At 39.9% G+C, this 17,333-nt stretch overlaps 1 protein-coding gene across 5 annotated transcripts in view; it reads left to right on the plus strand.

Moving 5' to 3' along the window:
- Positions 1-17,333, plus strand: part of EVI5 (ecotropic viral integration site 5) — a 125,481-nt gene that overhangs the window by 63,519 nt on the left and 44,629 nt on the right. For all 5 annotated transcript variants that reach the window (XM_084637795.1, XM_084637796.1, XM_084637794.1 and 2 more), the window contains 2 exons: positions 190-336; positions 9,318-9,413. In XM_084637795.1, the coding sequence (XP_084493921.1) occupies positions 190-336; positions 9,318-9,413 (243 nt within the window). The remainder of the gene's footprint in view (positions 1-189; positions 337-9,317; positions 9,414-17,333) is intronic.

Here is a 17,333-nt window from a genome sequence, read left to right on the forward strand (position 1 = left end):
AATTGCAACAAATCTTGGAATGCTTCTTGCTCAATAAAATAACCTTTTGATTTACTGAATTTGTAAATAAAACTGACTTGTAAATCCTGTTTATAAAATATCTATTGGAAGAAATGTTAGTGCTTTCCTTGTCTATTTAGGTAGGTGTGATAAGACCTCTTCTGACACACTTTTTTTTATAAATGTCAGAACCACATCAACAGTAACCATTTACGGAGGGCGGAGCAAGAGGTCAGCAATCTACAAGGAAAGGTGCAATATCTTTCTGCGCAGAACAAAGGACTTCTTGCTCAGCTGAGTGAAGCAAAACGTAAACAAGCTGAGACTGAGTGCAAGGTAACCAGCATCATGAGCACACCATTCATGTACAAAGTATATATTCACATTCTTCTTTCTTATTTGTGACAACCAGATCCATATTTTCAGCTTTATATAGACAACAAACCTCACAAAAGCAAAACCTTACATTTTCTAGTGAATTAGAAACATCATCTTGGATTTACCACCCACCAAAAGGAGGGATGACAACCTTCTCCTCTAATTTGTGGTCCTGTGGAAGTTAACTTTTGAGTAGAACTACACTTTAAAGTAAGTGACTGTATAAAAGGCACAGACTTACACAGCAGACTCTGAACATGGTTTACTCAGACATAACTGATTGCATTCATGACAAAGTACTTTATAGTACCTTAATTCTGGTTAGCAGAATCAATATAGCTGTGTGAGGGGTCGCAAGGGTAGAATTAGAGTGGAAGGGGACATGTCCCCAGGGTAGGGTGTGATGGTACCCACTGTCCAGTGGCAGCCTATCTTTCTGTAGAGTGTCTACAATTGGTCAATCTGTGTCCAAGAAGGCTGGGTAGAACAGACCTCTTCATTGTGGTCAATCCACAAGAATGAAAGAGTCTGGCTTGACTTTGAAATCCCAGGTCCAGTTTGCACTTTTTAGTTTAAAAAATCACAATTTTTTCTTTCTAAACTGCTATACCAAATTTGGACAATCAGACACCATAAACATGGAGTCTTGCAAGGCTTTTAGGAACTTCCTTGTAAAACCATGCTTCAAAATTATCATTGCCACTAAAAGTGACACTATTTAAACCAAAAGTTGTTCCAGCTCAAGTGTGTAAAATTCTTTTCCATATCAGAAGCTGAAAACAAAAGTTAAAAGCATGTCTTTACTGTACTTAATTTTCAGTACACATGCGTGGTAGGATTCCTTTAGTAAAGTAAACTAAAATATTGAATATATACAATATCTCTTCTGTGTCAGTTTTTAGTATAATCCAAAAGACTAGCATGAGCGGCACATCAATAATCAAACTACAGTCTTAAACCTTCAGCTGTACACTGTTGTGTTCATATACTGCATCAGCTTCCAAATGTGTCCATGAACATATGAGTTTTGCCTTAGCAAAAGTAAATGGCTTATGTTTACACTTAAGTTCCAGATGTTTCCAAATTCATTATACAGGGCAAAGTTGAAAAAAATATATTTCAAGGAAAAAATTTCTCAAATGACACTCTTATTCAAAATGTATGCATATAGTAAGAAATAACATGCACCCAAGTGTTTGTAAGGCTGTAATTCCATCAAAGGGTTCCAATGACCGTATAAACCAAGAGTGAAGCTTGAGTGGTTTATCACTGTCACTAAATCCCAGAGATGAAATTACATCCTTATTAATATGTATAGTTTTTCTTACAATATCTCACAAACCTGTAAATAACAAAATTTGTGAGTGTTTCAAAGTGTTCTCTTCCGGGTAATACAGTTTAATTGACTAGATTTCTGTACACTAAACTATGCTGACCTAACTTTAATCACCCTAAACTACAAAGTGTAGTATGTATTCAGCACCTCTGTCTCTTAACCAGTCTCCTAATTAACTTCATTTTGCCAGTGAAGAGTTTTTTTATTCAGTTTCATTTGATTTTAATTTAAGGTGTTTACCATTTCTCTTAGATATACTCTAGTCCTCCTCCCCTAGGACACTCAATATCTCTTTAGAAAGGGTTTTTGTTTTTCCTGCTCTTTACATTGTACTGTTGCTAGCCTCCTTTTTTCTAATGCAACCTAAAATAAGTGTACAGGTAATTGGGTATTAATGTGCAGTGGAATTTGACAAGCCAATGAAAGTTGTTTTTAGGAATTTGCCCACTGAATATTAAATGTCAGCTCTCTGTTCCTCTGACTAGAATCAGCACTTCATTCTACATAAGAGTTGATTTCTAATGCTGAATCAGTTACTGCTTTCCATATGTTGATTTCCTTACTAGATGTTCACAACTGTTTTATATATTGGTGGCATTTCTTAATGTATAAGGGTATGTCTACACTACGAAATTAGGTGGAATTTATAGAAGTCGGTTTTTTAGAAATTGGTTTTATATATTCGAGTGTGTGCGTCCCCACAGAAAATGCTCTAAGTGCATTAACTCGGCAGAGTGCTTCCACAGTACTGAGGCTAGAGTCGACTTCCGGAGCGTTGCACTGTGGGTAGCTATCCCACAGTTCCCGCAGTCTCCGCTGCCCATTGGAATTCTGGGTTGAGATCCCAATGCCTGATGGGGCTAAAACATTGTCGCGGGTAGTTCTGGGTACATATCGTCAGGCCCCCGTTCCCTCCCTCCCTCCGTGAAAGCAAGGGCAGACAATCGTTTCGCGCCTTTTTTCCTGAGTTACCTGTGCGGATGCCATACCACGGCAAGCATGGAGCCCACTCAGCTCACTGTCACCGTATGTCTCCTGGGTGCTGGCAGATGCGGTACGGCATTGCTACACAGCAGCAGCAACCCATTGTCTTGTGGCAGCAGACGGTGCAATAGGACTGGTAGCCGTCATCATCGTGTCTGAGGTGCTCCTGGTCGCCTGTATGAGGTCGATCAGGAGCGCCTGGACAGACATGGGCGCAGGGACTAAATCTGGAGTGACTTGATCAGGTCATTCTCTTTTGTCCTGCAGTCAGTCCTATTGAACCATCTTATGGTGAGCAGGCAGGTGATACAGATTGCTAGCAGTCCTATTGCATCATCTTCCGCCGGGCAGGCAAGAGATGAGGATGGCTAGCAGTCCTATTGTACCATCTTCTGCCGAGCAGCCCTGAGATGTGGATGGCATGCAGTCCTTCTGCACCGTCTGCTGCCAGCCAAAGATGTAAAAGATAGATGGAGTGTATCAAAACAAGAAATAGACCAGATTTGTTTTGTACTCATTTGCTTCCCCCCCTTCCCCATCTAGGGGACTCATTCCTCTAGGTCAGCACTGCAGTCACTCACAGAGAAGGTGCAGCGAGGTAAATCTAGCCATGTATCAATCAGAAGCCAGACTAACCTCCTTGTTCCAATAAGAACAATAACTTAGGTGCACCATTTCTTATTGGAACCCTCCATGAAGTCCTGCCTGAAATACTCCTTGATGTAAAGCCACCCCCTTTGTTGATTTTTAACTCCCTGTAAGCCAACCCTGTAAGCCGTGTTTGTCAGTCGCCCCTCCCTGCATCAGAGCAACAGCAAACAATCATGTATCTGAGTTGAGAGTGCTGTCCAGAGCAGTCACAATGGAGCACTCTGGGATAGCTCCCGGAGGCCAATACCGTCAAATTGTGTCCACAGTACCCCAAATTCGACCCGGCAAGGCCGATTTAAGCCCTAATCCACTTGTCAGGGGTGGAGTAAGGAAATCGATTTTAAGAGCCCTTTAAGTCGAAATAAAGGGCTTCATTGTGTGGACGGGTGCAGGTTTACATCGATTTAACGCTGCTAAATTCGACCTAAAGTCCTAGTGTAGACCAGGGCTAAGTAATGACACTTCCCCACTTGTAAATTCTTGTTTCATAGGGTTTAATACTAATAATCACATCAAATCCTTATTAAATATTGCAAAGAAGTGGGGTATCCTCATCCTTTTCATAAAGTAAGAGAGCACTTTGAGTATCCTCTAATCCAGATTCTAGATTAAGTTTGTATCCATCCTCATCTGGATAATTGGCATGGAAAACCTTGCTCTAAAATGGGTTGGGACGAGAGGCTAGTGGATATTCAGTGCAAGCAGGGACTGTGTGTTTGTCAAGTATAATCCTTGTGGCCAGTGAATGAGGTGGAAATGCTAACTATGATCCTGGCTAGACCCTGAATTTTGGATCATAATCATTAGTCCCTGAGGGGTGTATGAGGCTTATATCACAACATGCTTCACAAATGCACATTTGTGATGCTCTGAGATCTGTAGGATAATGTTAATATGAAGTTAGAATCAAGTTATTTGCGCCAAATGGAGATTATTTGGCATTCTGGCACATTATCTGGACCGTGACTTTGAATGTAAGCTTGGAACAGGCCCCATATCTAATTTTTTGTACAGAATCCTGCATAATGGCATTAATATACATTTTTTATTTGTAAATTATATTAATAGACAATTGTGACAATTAATTAATAGACAATAGACAATTAATAGACAATTGTGATTAACTTGCTTAGGTAGGACTGTCCTAATTTTCCCTCCACTTTCCCCTTCCCCAAAATCCTATCACTGATATAATCTGTCGTGCCTGCTGTCCTCCTGTTGTCCCCACACCCACTCTTCCCTGACTTGCGTCTTGCTTCTACCTCTCAATAAAAGCATGCTGTGGTCTCTCCATCCTCAAGAAGCAGTCCCTTTATTCCACCTGCCTTTCCAACTACTTCCTCTCCCATCCTTTAATCTCTAAACTCAAAGGCACTATTTGCCACTGTTGCCTACAATTCCTCTTTTCTAGCTCCACTTGGCCCCTTCATTCCACTGAAATTAATCTCACCAGGATCTCTGACTCCTTTCATGGCCAGAATTTCTGGCTCTCTACCTAATCCTCCTTCACTTGCTTATAAAACTGGTCACTTGCTCTTTCTTGACATCTTGTCCTTCCTTGGGTATTTGTGTCCTCTCCTGGCTCTTCTACCCTCTGATCATTCTTTCATTGTATCTCAGTGGATCCTCCTATTTTGTGGGCAGTCACACAAGCTCTTCACTTGACCAACTTCTCCTTTAACATTTTTTTGGGCTTCTTGTATGACTTCAGCTACCATGTGTATGTGGATAGGTTTGAGAGTTATCTTTTCCACTCTTAATCAGCTCCTTCCAACCTATCCCACATCTCAGCGTGTCTTTCTGACATCTTGGATGTGTCACTGCAATTTAAACACAACATGGGCAAAACTGAACTCCCTATCTTTACTTTCCAAGCCTCCTCCCCTTATCCTTTTTGTTACTGTTGACAATACCATCATCTTTCCTACTGTCCATAAACCTAGATGTTTATATTTGGCTCCTTCTGCCTTATCCCACATATCCAGGCCACATCCAGATTTTTCTATAACACTTTTGAGTGTTCCTCCCCCTCTTAGCTGATCAGGTAAACCTTTTGTTCAGTTTCTCATCTCCCATATTACTACAGTGACTCCTGTGACCTCCCTGACAACCACATCATCCATCCCTAGGCTATTCACAACAAAACTGCTAGAATCTTCCTTGTCTTTTTATTCTAAACACATCTCTCTCACACCTTCTTGAGTGCCTCCATTTGCTCCCCCTCTTCCACAGCATTTTGTTAAGCTTCAAGTACAGTCCTTAAGACAATTCTGTCCCTCTTGTCTCCTGCTCTGCCAACAAGGCTATCCTTGATTCCCCTATGTTTGCATCTCCAGCTCTTCTTGCTTTTTTCACGCAACCTTCTGCTTGGAATGCCCTTCCTGAACTGATCTTTAAGGGCAAATATTGCCTTCTTGCATTCCTCCAAGACCCACTGTTTCCATGATATTTGCAAAAAGTTAGTCAACTAATAATGCATAAGTTTGAAGGGTGGTTGAGTGTAGTTATTTTTTAAAATGTGCCTCATGTGCTGTTTATATAATCTTGATTGCATCCCTCTTCACACAGTGTATGTTTGTTTTAGACTGCAAGCTAAAGCCTGGATGGTTGCTACCAGAATACAAGCACTTATTTAAAGTAGCATTTTGTAGTAGAAAACCTATTAGAACCAGTTTTATAATAGCACTTAGCTTATTACATTTTCTGGTATGTTTTCTGTTCACTTGCAAAACTTAATGCACACAGAGAAGGTGAAACTTTTGCAAGTCCCCCCAAGCAATATATTTTTTTCATGTTAGCATTACCTTTTGCGGAGAGATCTCAGATTCTCCTCTCCCACCCATTTCCCCCTCCAATAACAACCGAACACATCCTCAAAGCCTCAATCTTCATTCTTCTAGCTGAGAACTGAATGGGTCTCCCATGTACATAAACTGTGTTCTTTAATTTCCTGAGGGACAGGCATGTATGGTGACTCTTTCAGCCAAGTAAAGAGATCTTAAAATTAGAATATCTGCATGGGTAACCAGAAAAACCTCAAGTATGTATACAATCTAAATCTGGGAGTTTCCTTACTAGCATGACTGTCATCAATACAACCTCTTTGGAATAAAATGAGAGGTTTTCCATTGCAGTATCAGGGCCACTAGTTTCTCTAGTTTTAAATATTTTCATTTTATATCAACTAAAAGTATAGATGGGACCTGCTAGACATGGTTCAAGCAGAAATGCTTTGAACCAAAGAAAATATGTCAATGTAAGGAACCAGAAGGTATAAGAACTGTTGCAGTGTTTGGGAATGATGGCCATAGCAATGTTAATTATACCTATCACTGAAAACTAGGTATTTTAAGAGGACATGTGGGGGCCCCAGGGCCAGAGGGGAGGAACAGTAGAGGCTACATGAAGTCCTCAAGTCTCTTGCCTGAAATGGTGACACAGATATTCATTCCCCAAATGCAAGTTAATTTGACAATAGATGTTTTGAAATTGGTTGGAGTCCTACTGAAATGATTTTCATATTTGGGCCACTTCAGCACAACCCTCTTGAAAGCCAGAAAATTTAACATGCTATGGATGTTCAAAAATATGGTGTCCAGTGGGCAACAATAGTCCAGTGGGCAACTATTCACTAATATTCCAAACCTAATAGGGTTGATCTCTTCCTTCATGTTCGTCCATCCAGTGTTTTAAGAGCCACCTAATTAGGCCTCCCTTCCTCTCTGGGATCGTATCCTCTCATCTAAAACTTACTGCATCAGAAATGTGTAATATTAGGACTAATTAAGAGAATTGTATATCTGAGCAAATTACTTTAAAGTATAGACAAAGTCATGCAGTCAGGATAATTTTTCTTGAAAAACCTTGATCCCCCCCCACAAAAAAAAAAAAAAGTCTTAGACTCCTGTCCTGATTGCCAGTCTCCTGCTTGGGGAGGGGGAGAATAGTTCCTTTGCAGTGTTATCATTTCCTTGTTGGATGCTACTGCTTTGCAGTTTAATTCCTTGAATTTCTCCAAGAATAAGTCCAGTTGAGCAAAGTTCACAGATCTGTGCAGCATCTGACTAGAAGAGGCTGCTCAATAAAGGGAGCTAGGGGTTTTTTTTATTGGCACACTTCCCACTGCCGAAGTGAAAAATGCTGCATCTTCTGGTTCTGAGACGTTAGCTGGTCCACTGTTCATTCCTCAGTTATTTGTCATGAAACTGTAAAATCACCTGCTATGTACCATCAGTGTATTAGTCTAATTTTGAATAAGTTGACCATACTTCTCAACTTTACTGAGAGCAGATACATCGACTTGTTGTGAACATTTCAAACTTTATCAAGAATTTGAAGTGTCTGTCAGTGTTCCTCTTGTTGTATCTGATCAACAATTCACCAGCTGTATGATGTCATCTTGAATTGTTTGTAATCAGCACAGTCAGATTAAAAGGAATCCAGTTACTATACTGTTAGGGCTAAACTCTGCTTTAAGGTAAAGTAACCCAGCAGCCCTGCATGGGTGGAACTGAGGGCAGAATATGGCCCTCAGCCTGAATGAGATATGAGGTCTGAGTCAGTAGCATTACATTTGTTGACTCTACGGTTTTCATCACTCTGAAAAATAACAGGTAACTAATGTAGTAGAACAGGTCCACAGTTATTGTGAAAGTCAGAATTTAGAAAAAAACACTTTACAATATCAAAGAGGGAGTGCTCTTTTTTTTAGTCTTTGTAATCTTCTAATAACTAAATCTGAAATTTAATTTAATTGATGGCTGTAGAAGTGATAGTCAAGTAACAGAAGGAAAAATCATGTCCACAACGTGCTCTAATAGTGCAGTGATGGGAAACAACTGATGTTCTTTGTTTACAAGATCCAATAAAAGGCCAACTTTAAAATTACTGTAACGACTGTTCCAGAATAAAAAAAAAAAATACAGTTCAAAATCTAAATCTATATCTGATTTTTGGTACTGCCTTTACATCAGAAATACTGTTATCTATCCAAGTTCTGATAACTATAGCACAGTTATCAGTTTTCAAATAGCTGAAAAAAATCAAGCATCAAACTCTAATGGAAGTGTGACAATCTCCAAATTTAGGGAAATTTATTCTGTAGACTTCTAAAGATATTTCACACAATACGAATCTTATAGGACCTTTGTGGTCTGAACTAACTTCCATTCCCCACAATGTTTAACTAAAAGATTATTTAAATTTGATTTTTTTTTTAACTTGAATGTCAAACATCTGCATTGTAGAATGGCATACACTTAAACCACTGCTAGGATATATGGCTCAGGTGCTTGATTAAAAGGACTTTAGTTATAGTGGTTTGTCACTGTTACAGATAATCCAGTTTGATGGTAACATTACAAGTTGCCTTATGTGAAACGAGTCAGTTGAGAGCGCATGGACTCCTGTGATAGATACCTTGTTAGCACTGGGAGGCCAATGTTTGAATTACTATGGAGACTAAGCCTTTGACAGCTAGGGGTGTGCTTTACATGCCAACTGTTGAGGTACACTGGTTTGCAGTGTTACTGTCCATGCTATATCACTTCTGTGGATGAAGAGAATACTTCACTTGTACTCTTAATCTAGTCCTTTTCCTGGGTATTAAAATCTTAAATAACACTTTTAGTTATATTTCTTCTCCTCTCTCTCCCCCATCCCCCAAATAAAGGGAAGACAAAGAACAAAATAGAGGAATGGGGAAGGGAGGAAGGGGGACAGGGAGGAAGAGCCCCATCTCGAGTTTCATCTGCTAGGAATAAATTAGGGTATATCTACGCTACAATTGAACATCCATGGCTGGCCCATGTCAGCTGACTTGGGCTCAGGCTGTAGGATTGTAAAATTCTATGTAGATGTTCAGGCTCAAGCTGAATCCCTGGCTCAGGGAGCCTCCCCCTCAGAAACCCAAAATATCAGAGAAAGTTCTCTTGATTTTACAGCTTAGCCCTATTCACCTCTTTTTCAGAACAAGGAAGAAGTGATGGCAGTAAGACTCCGTGAAGCAGACAGCATAGCAGCTGTGGCAGAACTCCAGCAGCATATTGCTGAACTGGAAATCCAGGTAACAAATAACACTTGCAAATGCTAAATGTGCAACATAGTACTGGCCCCATCCTTATTTAGCATTATCCCTTTTATTTGCTCCCTTTTCCTTCTTACCTAAGCACAAGGCCATGCTACTCTAATGTTGGGTAATGCTGTACTGTTGAATATTTCCTTTTAGAAATAAAGACCTTGCTTTCTGTCAAATAAATATATTTCTGGGATGTTAATTATTGCTTCCATGCAAGTGACAGAGAGCCATGCATTTCCTCTTGGCTTCTAACTTGCATGTTTGCCTTTGCTGAATTTGTCAATGTAATGTAAATGTAAACTACCAATGAATGTTTCAAAAATTGAAAACCTCCTTTTAGATTTAAAAAAAAAATTCTCATCGTTTAATTCCAGTCACCTTTCTTGTTTTGCCCAATTGTACTGCCAGGGCCAGAAGTGTAGGCATTGTCCTAAACCCACATTTCAATTGTCTCAGCTATATATTGTTTGACTTTAACTATAATAGTCTTACTACAGGCCATAGCAAGAGCATCTGAGGGTGCTTTCTGAAGCTTCTATTTCAACCCCCTCACTTCCAATCTATACTTCTGGGCTTATATTGTTCCATGGCCTGATGACTTGCTGGCTCTAGGGATAATCAGTGACAATTATGTACCCTTTAGGTACTTTTCTGCTATCAAAAATCTGACCCCATGTCTCACCTACAACTCTTCTGTCTTAACTCTGCTGTGCCAGTTTTAATTGTCCTCCTTACAACTTCTCACAGCTGAATGTCAACCGCTGTCTTAACTGGGACTTCTTTCTTCCCTCTGAGTTGCTGTAACAACTTCAGTCGAGAGCTTCCTCTTGCCCACTCACCAGATTGATTTGAGGGAATCAACCCCCGAATCGCCTGGTGTTCTAAGCCTCTAGAGTCAGAACAGAGTCCAGGCACTGCTGCTGTCTAGCAGTCTCTAGACACGGTCTCTTGAGTGCAAACCCTCCGTCTAGCATGCCCCTTCTGAGAGCAGTGACCACATGCCCTACTGCCCAGTCCCTGGAACCATTGCTAAGTCCTCAAACTTTCCTCCTGCGCTGCCCAGCTTAAAAACTCTCCCAGAACTCCAGCCAGGTGGTGGTGTGAATCCACAGTCTACTGCTTCATGGGCTGTGGGGTGGTAGGCATAATGCGTGAAATTCAGATACTTTGCACAGGATTCTAAAACCATTGCTCTTTATTTAATTGCACGACATACATGGATTAGTTTTTAAAAAACAAAACCCTATGTATATTTCCCTGCCTGTTTCTTCAACACTCCAAAGTATAATTTGGGATGGGGTGAAGATTCTCTGGGAGCTGTCCAGGCTTGTGTTCTGAAATGTGGAGTCTTCTTCCCCCAGTTCCTCTTCTCTGGCCTTGGCCAGTCTGTCCTCTTCCTCTTGCCCCTTTCTTTGCGCTTTCTTTTCCCCTGTGAGTCCTTTTTTTTTTTTTTTTTTAAACCCCTCCTTTGTTACTTCTTTCTGTGTCACGCTGCTGGTAACTTTCCACCTTCTCCATTTCCATTACCCCTGCAAACAAATTGGGAGAAATCTCTTCTGGCTTAAATGTCCTCTGGCTTCAGGCATTTCCACCTGGATAGGTGACCATTACATTCTAATAAGTTGTCATTGTCCCTGAGCTGCCAGCTATGTAACACAGCCCTGCCAGCCCATAGTAGATTCCATATTTACTTAAAGGCATTGAGTGATGCTGTAATTTTGTAGCACCAACTTCATAATATCAGTCAGACTTCCTAGTTGTACAGAGAGACTTCCCAAATTGCCCCAGTCGTTTCCTCTGAAATGTTGCCTTCAAAACGTTTCTCTTTAGCTTATTGTGGCCAAGCTTTTCTCTCCCTTTGATCCCTCAACTACTGTATCTTTTTTCCTTTCCCCTTAGCTGTACTTACATGATCCAAACTTTTTTAAAATCCCAACCTATTCCTTTACTGCACTCTTGTCTTGCTGTCTGTACAAGAAAGCGATACAGCATCTGTTCATTTTCTTTGCGACACTGATGTCTGTTTTATAGGCTGCTGTGTACAAATGAAGTTAACAGAGCCTTTATGAAGCTTCCTTTACCATGAATACTTTTCCTCAAGCACAGTAGGCACATAAATGATTGAAAGATAGAGCAATCATCTGTTTTATCACATTGTGCCTAGATACTGTGTGATAAGTGCCTTAGAAATGCATAATAAGTAAAATTATTACAGATGAATTGCTTATCTCTGAAGTAAGATAACAAGAAAATAGCTGCGTTTTAGTCAATCTCTTCTCACGTACTCTTCATATGTACTAACAAACATTTTATTAAAAAAGGTGAACTACACTTTTATCCACTTTTTTTTAAATCCTAGATTTTAAGACCGGAAGGGGCCTTTGGATCATATGGTTCAGCGACGTGAGTCGCATGCATAGTTGCACAACACCTCTGTGGGCTGCACAGAAACAAAATAGCATCCTCTTGCAGCGTGACCTCACACATACAGTGCATGTGAGGTCCAGCTGTGTGGTGAATGCCATTTTGTAGAGCAGGTCTGCTGCACTGGTGCATGCGTTCAGGAGTTGTGCAGTTGAACTAGTTAGTCTAGCCTCCTGTATAACAAGGCTGTAGAGTTTCACCATTATCTCTATATTGAGCCCAATAACTTGTTAGACTAAAGCAGACCTTCTTGCTAAAAGGCATCTGGTCTTAATTAGAAGACTTTAGGAGATGAAGAATTCACCCTCCCTTGGTAGGTTGTTCCAGTAGTTAAACACGGTCTTAAACTTGTGCCTTATATCTAATTTGAATTTGTCTGGCTTTAACTTCCAGCCATTGTTCTTGTTTGCTTTTCTCCATTAGAGTAAAGAGTTCGGTACCTGGTGTTTTCTCCCAGAGAAGGTCTAGACAACATAATCAAGTCACCTTTCAATTTCTTTTTGATAAGATAAATAGATTGAGCTCTCTAAGCCTCATATTAAGGCATTTTCTCCAGCCTTCAGACTATCTTTGTGGCTCTGCTCTGTACCCTCTCTAATTTTTCAACATCTTCTTAAAAAAATGGACACCAGAACTATGTGCAGTGTTCTAGAATCTTTAACAATATACAGTCAATCACTTCCCTACTCATTACTCCTGTTTATGCATCCAACGATCACTTTTGCCACAGTATAACATTAAAAGCTGATGTTAAGTTGCTTGTCCTTTATCACCCCTAAATTCTTTTCAATCTCTTCGCTTTCCAAGATACAGTCACCTATTCTGTAGGTATGGCTTGCATTCTTTGTTTCTAGATGTGCAACTTTCCATTTGGCTGTATTAAAATACTTCTTAAGTAGTGACCTTGTTTTAGCAGGCCTTGTTGATGTTTCCTGTTAACATTCTGTAGCTTGTTTCAATGAGATGCATTCACTTTTTTCAGAAATAAGAAAAGTGGATGTTTTCTTCTGTTTGTAATCCATTTATGGTTTGAAGTCATTCTGTCATGTCTGACATTCAGAGTTGCTCATTTTTCAAGCTTGTGCTGTTCAGTTTCCTTTGTGTGCTGCTGATCCTATTAACAGGTTTCAGATCAGTCTGTTGAAGTAGCTGCATTTTGTATTCCAGTATTTGGCCATTGTTTTGTCATATCCCGGTTATGTACAGACACATCACTTTAAACTTGAGTTTGTATTCTTTCAGTAGAAATATTAGTTTCTCTAACATAAATCTAGGACATAAAGACATTTTAAAATGCTCATTTGTGATTAACTAGATTGTGCTAAAGTTTTCAACATATGAAAAGCATTGTGAGCAGATAAGTTCTCTTAAAGATATTGCAGAGACAAGGTGGATGAGATAATATATTCTATTGGACCAACTTTTGTTGGTGAGACACAAGCTTTTGAGCTACACAGAGCTCTTCTTCAGGTCTGTGTAGATCAAAAACTTGTCTCTCAGTAAGAAGTTGGTCCAGTAGAATATATTACCTCAACCACCTTGTTTAATATCATGGGACTAACACTGCTACAACATTTAGCTTAAAGATAGTACCTCTGGTACCAATAATGAAGCTTGTGCTCAAAACCTACTACTTCGGGAATCCATACCCAAAGCCTTCATAACGCCTTAACCAAAAAAACAATAGAATAGTCATGGAGAATAAATGCTTATTTCTAGAGCTAGTGAACTACAGCCCCAAATAAAACACAAACAGAAGTTTTGCCTTTAAGAAGCTGCAGATCTATATATTACACAAAAAACAAACCCTACATGAACATTATTAAGGTTGCAAAGTCAAGCACTCAAAAAGTTAGGAAATCTCAGAATTGAGATTGCATACATAATCTTAATTTGGCCCATATGTATTATGATCCAGTCTGATTATCACATACTGTTTATTTCTTAAATTTTGAGTGCTTGACTTTACACCCTTAATGTTCTTTTAACATAGTTTGTGTGTAATTTCTGATCTTATTAAAAAAGAAAATTGGGAAAGACTGATTGTCATGTGGCATCATATTGACCCTCTACATGGTTCACCAGCAGGGTAGGAACCTTTAGATCCATGACAGACTTCTGCCACTTGAACTAACAGAGTAATGGATAGCAGAAATAGATGATCTTATCCTCTATGTGAACCAGCACTAAAGGAGAAGACACTGCTAGTGAGTGGTGGATATTTGCTGCCAGCAGAGGAATGGTGACTCAGGAATCGTGGACTTGATTCTAGGCTTCGGGGAGTTCTCTAGTGGGCATAGACTATTCTGCCATTTTACCCTAAGTTTGACCTGTTCTGACCCATTCCCTCCAACCTGTCCCTGTTTCTATCTCACCACTGGCTCCTCGTCCCATTCTCTTCTCACCTAGGCAGTCCCAGTTTTCTTGCCTGGTAAATCCTAATATTACCTCTCCTTACACTCCATCCCAGTCTCCCCACCCCTCTAGTTCCTTGTCCCCAGTTACCTTGGCTAGCTAACTCAGTTCACTCCCTGATTTCCGGTTGCCTGCCTCTCCTGCCCACCCCTGGGTTTCTCATTCGATTTGTGTCTTCACCTCCTCTTGTTCCAATTTTTTCCCAGCCAGTCACCGTGCTCATCCTGGCTCCTTGTCCAATCTCCAATCCCTCCCCCAACTGGTTCCAAGTCTGTCGTTTTGCCCTGCTAGTTTTTTCTTTTGTCCCAGCCTCTTCACCAGGTTTGTTGTGCCATCTACTCACCCACAATATCCTGGGTTTGGCTCTTTGTTCCCTATGTGTTTGTCAGGTGGGTTCCTCTCCCACAATACCCGTTTGCCAGCAGAGGGGTCACTGAGAATACAGGGAAGACAGGCCGCCAGTTTCAGTGCCTGGCCATTTGCTCTGTAGGGATTGTGCACACAGTGTGGTTAGCATTAGGAGCTGTGGGGGAATGGAGCATGCTCAGTGAGGCTGGAATCTTCTGAGATTAGATGTAAACCTCTAGCAAGTCTCCACGGAGCATGTGTTGTCTGCCGTTTTTTCAAAGTCTGATACATTGGCCTCATTTGGGTGGATTTTCACCAGGATGACAAAAGGCACATCCCTGACACAAAGGCTATTCCCTGCCAAAATTCAAATCTTTGCTCTATCATGGCCATGCTTTAAAGCTTTCCAAAGAGAAGGTCTCCAGAATTTTGACACTGGAAAATCTGGTAATTTTCTCTAGTCTTGTCCTTAACTGCTGAACTGTTTTGGCTGAAATTTTCCAGAATAGATACAGCCTGAGGCAGACACCCACATAGAAAATTTTATTCCAAATGGTTAACATCTGTTAGTTTTAAAAGCACATGAAAACGGGGCCTTACAACTGGAAGTATCAGGTAGCCTCAAAACTAAACTATGCTACTGCCCGACCTATAATAGAGAGATGAGAATTCTCTGTGGAGAAGGATCTGCTTCCATGTGTCCTCTTAAGATTGTTCTGTTGCATGGTCACTTCCAACCATCTCATCATTGCTCTGACCTAACCCAGGGATGTAAGAGGGTCCTTCAGGATCACTCCTCTTTAAGACATTACTACTTGTATTTCAAGTCTTAAAGTGCACTCTGGATAACAGGAATTTATGAAGTGTCTGTGGCTGACTCTAAAACTAAGTGATTAAACTTAACTTGGAGCATCACAAACGGCTACGCTTGTGGCAGTGTTGTAGGGTTGATAAAAATGCAGGGGGGGAAGTCAAGTTACCACATACTCTTCCTTTTGAGGGGGAAGGGTGCTTTTCTAAGAAACTCTAGGGATTAAGTGTCAGACCAACATGGGCCATAATCATGTTTAGCCTAAATCATGCATTTTTCCGTGAATTTTTTCCTAGGTGCAAGTGCAAGACACTTGGTGTTAAATTTGTAATACATATGAAGTATCACTACACCCACACTAATACTGATCTGACTGTACGTATACAGGTGCTAAATTTAAATCACTGTTTTGGATCACTTTTAGTTTAGGTTAAACACAATGGTAGATAAAAGGAAATGCAAAATTCTAGTACTTAACAGTGGATATAATTGTCTAACAAAATAGCTTTTGATTATTTCTCTATAACCATAGGATATTTAGGTACATTTCATAATAACTGGAAATGTTGTTTTTTGGTACGTTGAATGCAGTTTTCCCTGATGGTTTAAGGCATTCAGTTCCTGATGTTGGTAGGTTTTGAGGGTTTTAGTCTGAGTGAACATATTTAAGTGCAAAAAATAATCCATTCCACAGAGATTCCTAAGCAAAAGGCATATAAACCTGTTCCTTGTTTCATTTCTGTGTTACTCAGAGTACTCAAGTTTTAAAGAGAACTGAAAACAAATATAAAATTTAGCCTCTGTCCAACAGTGTGAACTTAAATCCAAGAAATGATTAAAAAAGCAAACCAACAAGATTCATACCGCTAAATGAATTGTCACCTTTGCCACTCTTCTTACCTCTGCTTCCCTTCTTGTGTTTGACCCCCCCATTTGTCAATTTAAATTTAGATTATAAAGTCTTCAGGGAAGGAATCATGACCTGTTTTGTAAGGTATCTAAGGTGTTTTTGAAAAATTAGGTTTGAGTACAATTTATTTATTTATTTTATTTTTTTAAAGAAAACTAAACTTGTGGTCAGAACTTATTCTTTAGGTCAGTCTGGACAGTGGGTAACATTGCTTCCTCCTGGCTCACTTCTAGGCAAATTCAAATAATTCTGTTGCATCTACCCTGTCCCATCCATTTAAAACTCAGTTGAGAACAATTGTAAAGGAAGTCCATGATTGTGCTAGCTCTCCTCCACAGTCTAAACCTGTAACGCCGTTTTTCTAGAATAAAGCCTTTCTGTGACCTCCGTTTAACAACTTTTCCAAGTACTGACTTAAGTAAAGAAATTGTTTCCATCTTTTTCAAATTACAGGAAACTTTTTTACTCTTATCAATAGTGGTGCATGATGTTTATGATGTGTTTTTTGAAAGTCTAGGATGAGTCACCCTGAAGTCACTGAAAGGCCACTACTCACCACATTTACCCTTCTGAATAAACTTCATTTACATTTTCTAATGCAAAGTGTCTCTTCACCACACAGCAAGAGTTTAAAAAGCCTTCCAAGGTGACTGTGAAAGTCAGGGTGAGGCAGATTACTGCTATGTAGACAGTTCTAAATCAGTAAAAACATTTTAGAAGGTAAAAGAGCCTTTCCTTTTGGCTGCCATTGATTCAATCATTTCTCATCTAGTGATCTGAGGAACTGTAGTGTTCTGATCATCTCAGAGGTAGCTATGTAAATCATTTTTATCTTAAACTTTTTTTTTTCATATTTCAGATCTAGCTTTCTTAAACTCTTCAAGGGGGCCTTTGTATATTCCTGTGTGTGTAATGCACATGCCACACCCTGGTGTCCCTGACATTCCAGAGCCTTCTGAAAAGCAATACGTTGGGACTGCTCAGGTGTCCTGTTATGGCA

The sequence above is a fragment of the Lepidochelys olivacea genome (assembly GCF_965140295.1).
Source record: "Lepidochelys olivacea isolate rLepOli2 genome assembly, chromosome: 8".
Classification (NCBI taxonomy): domain Eukaryota; kingdom Metazoa; phylum Chordata; order Testudines; family Cheloniidae; genus Lepidochelys; species Lepidochelys olivacea.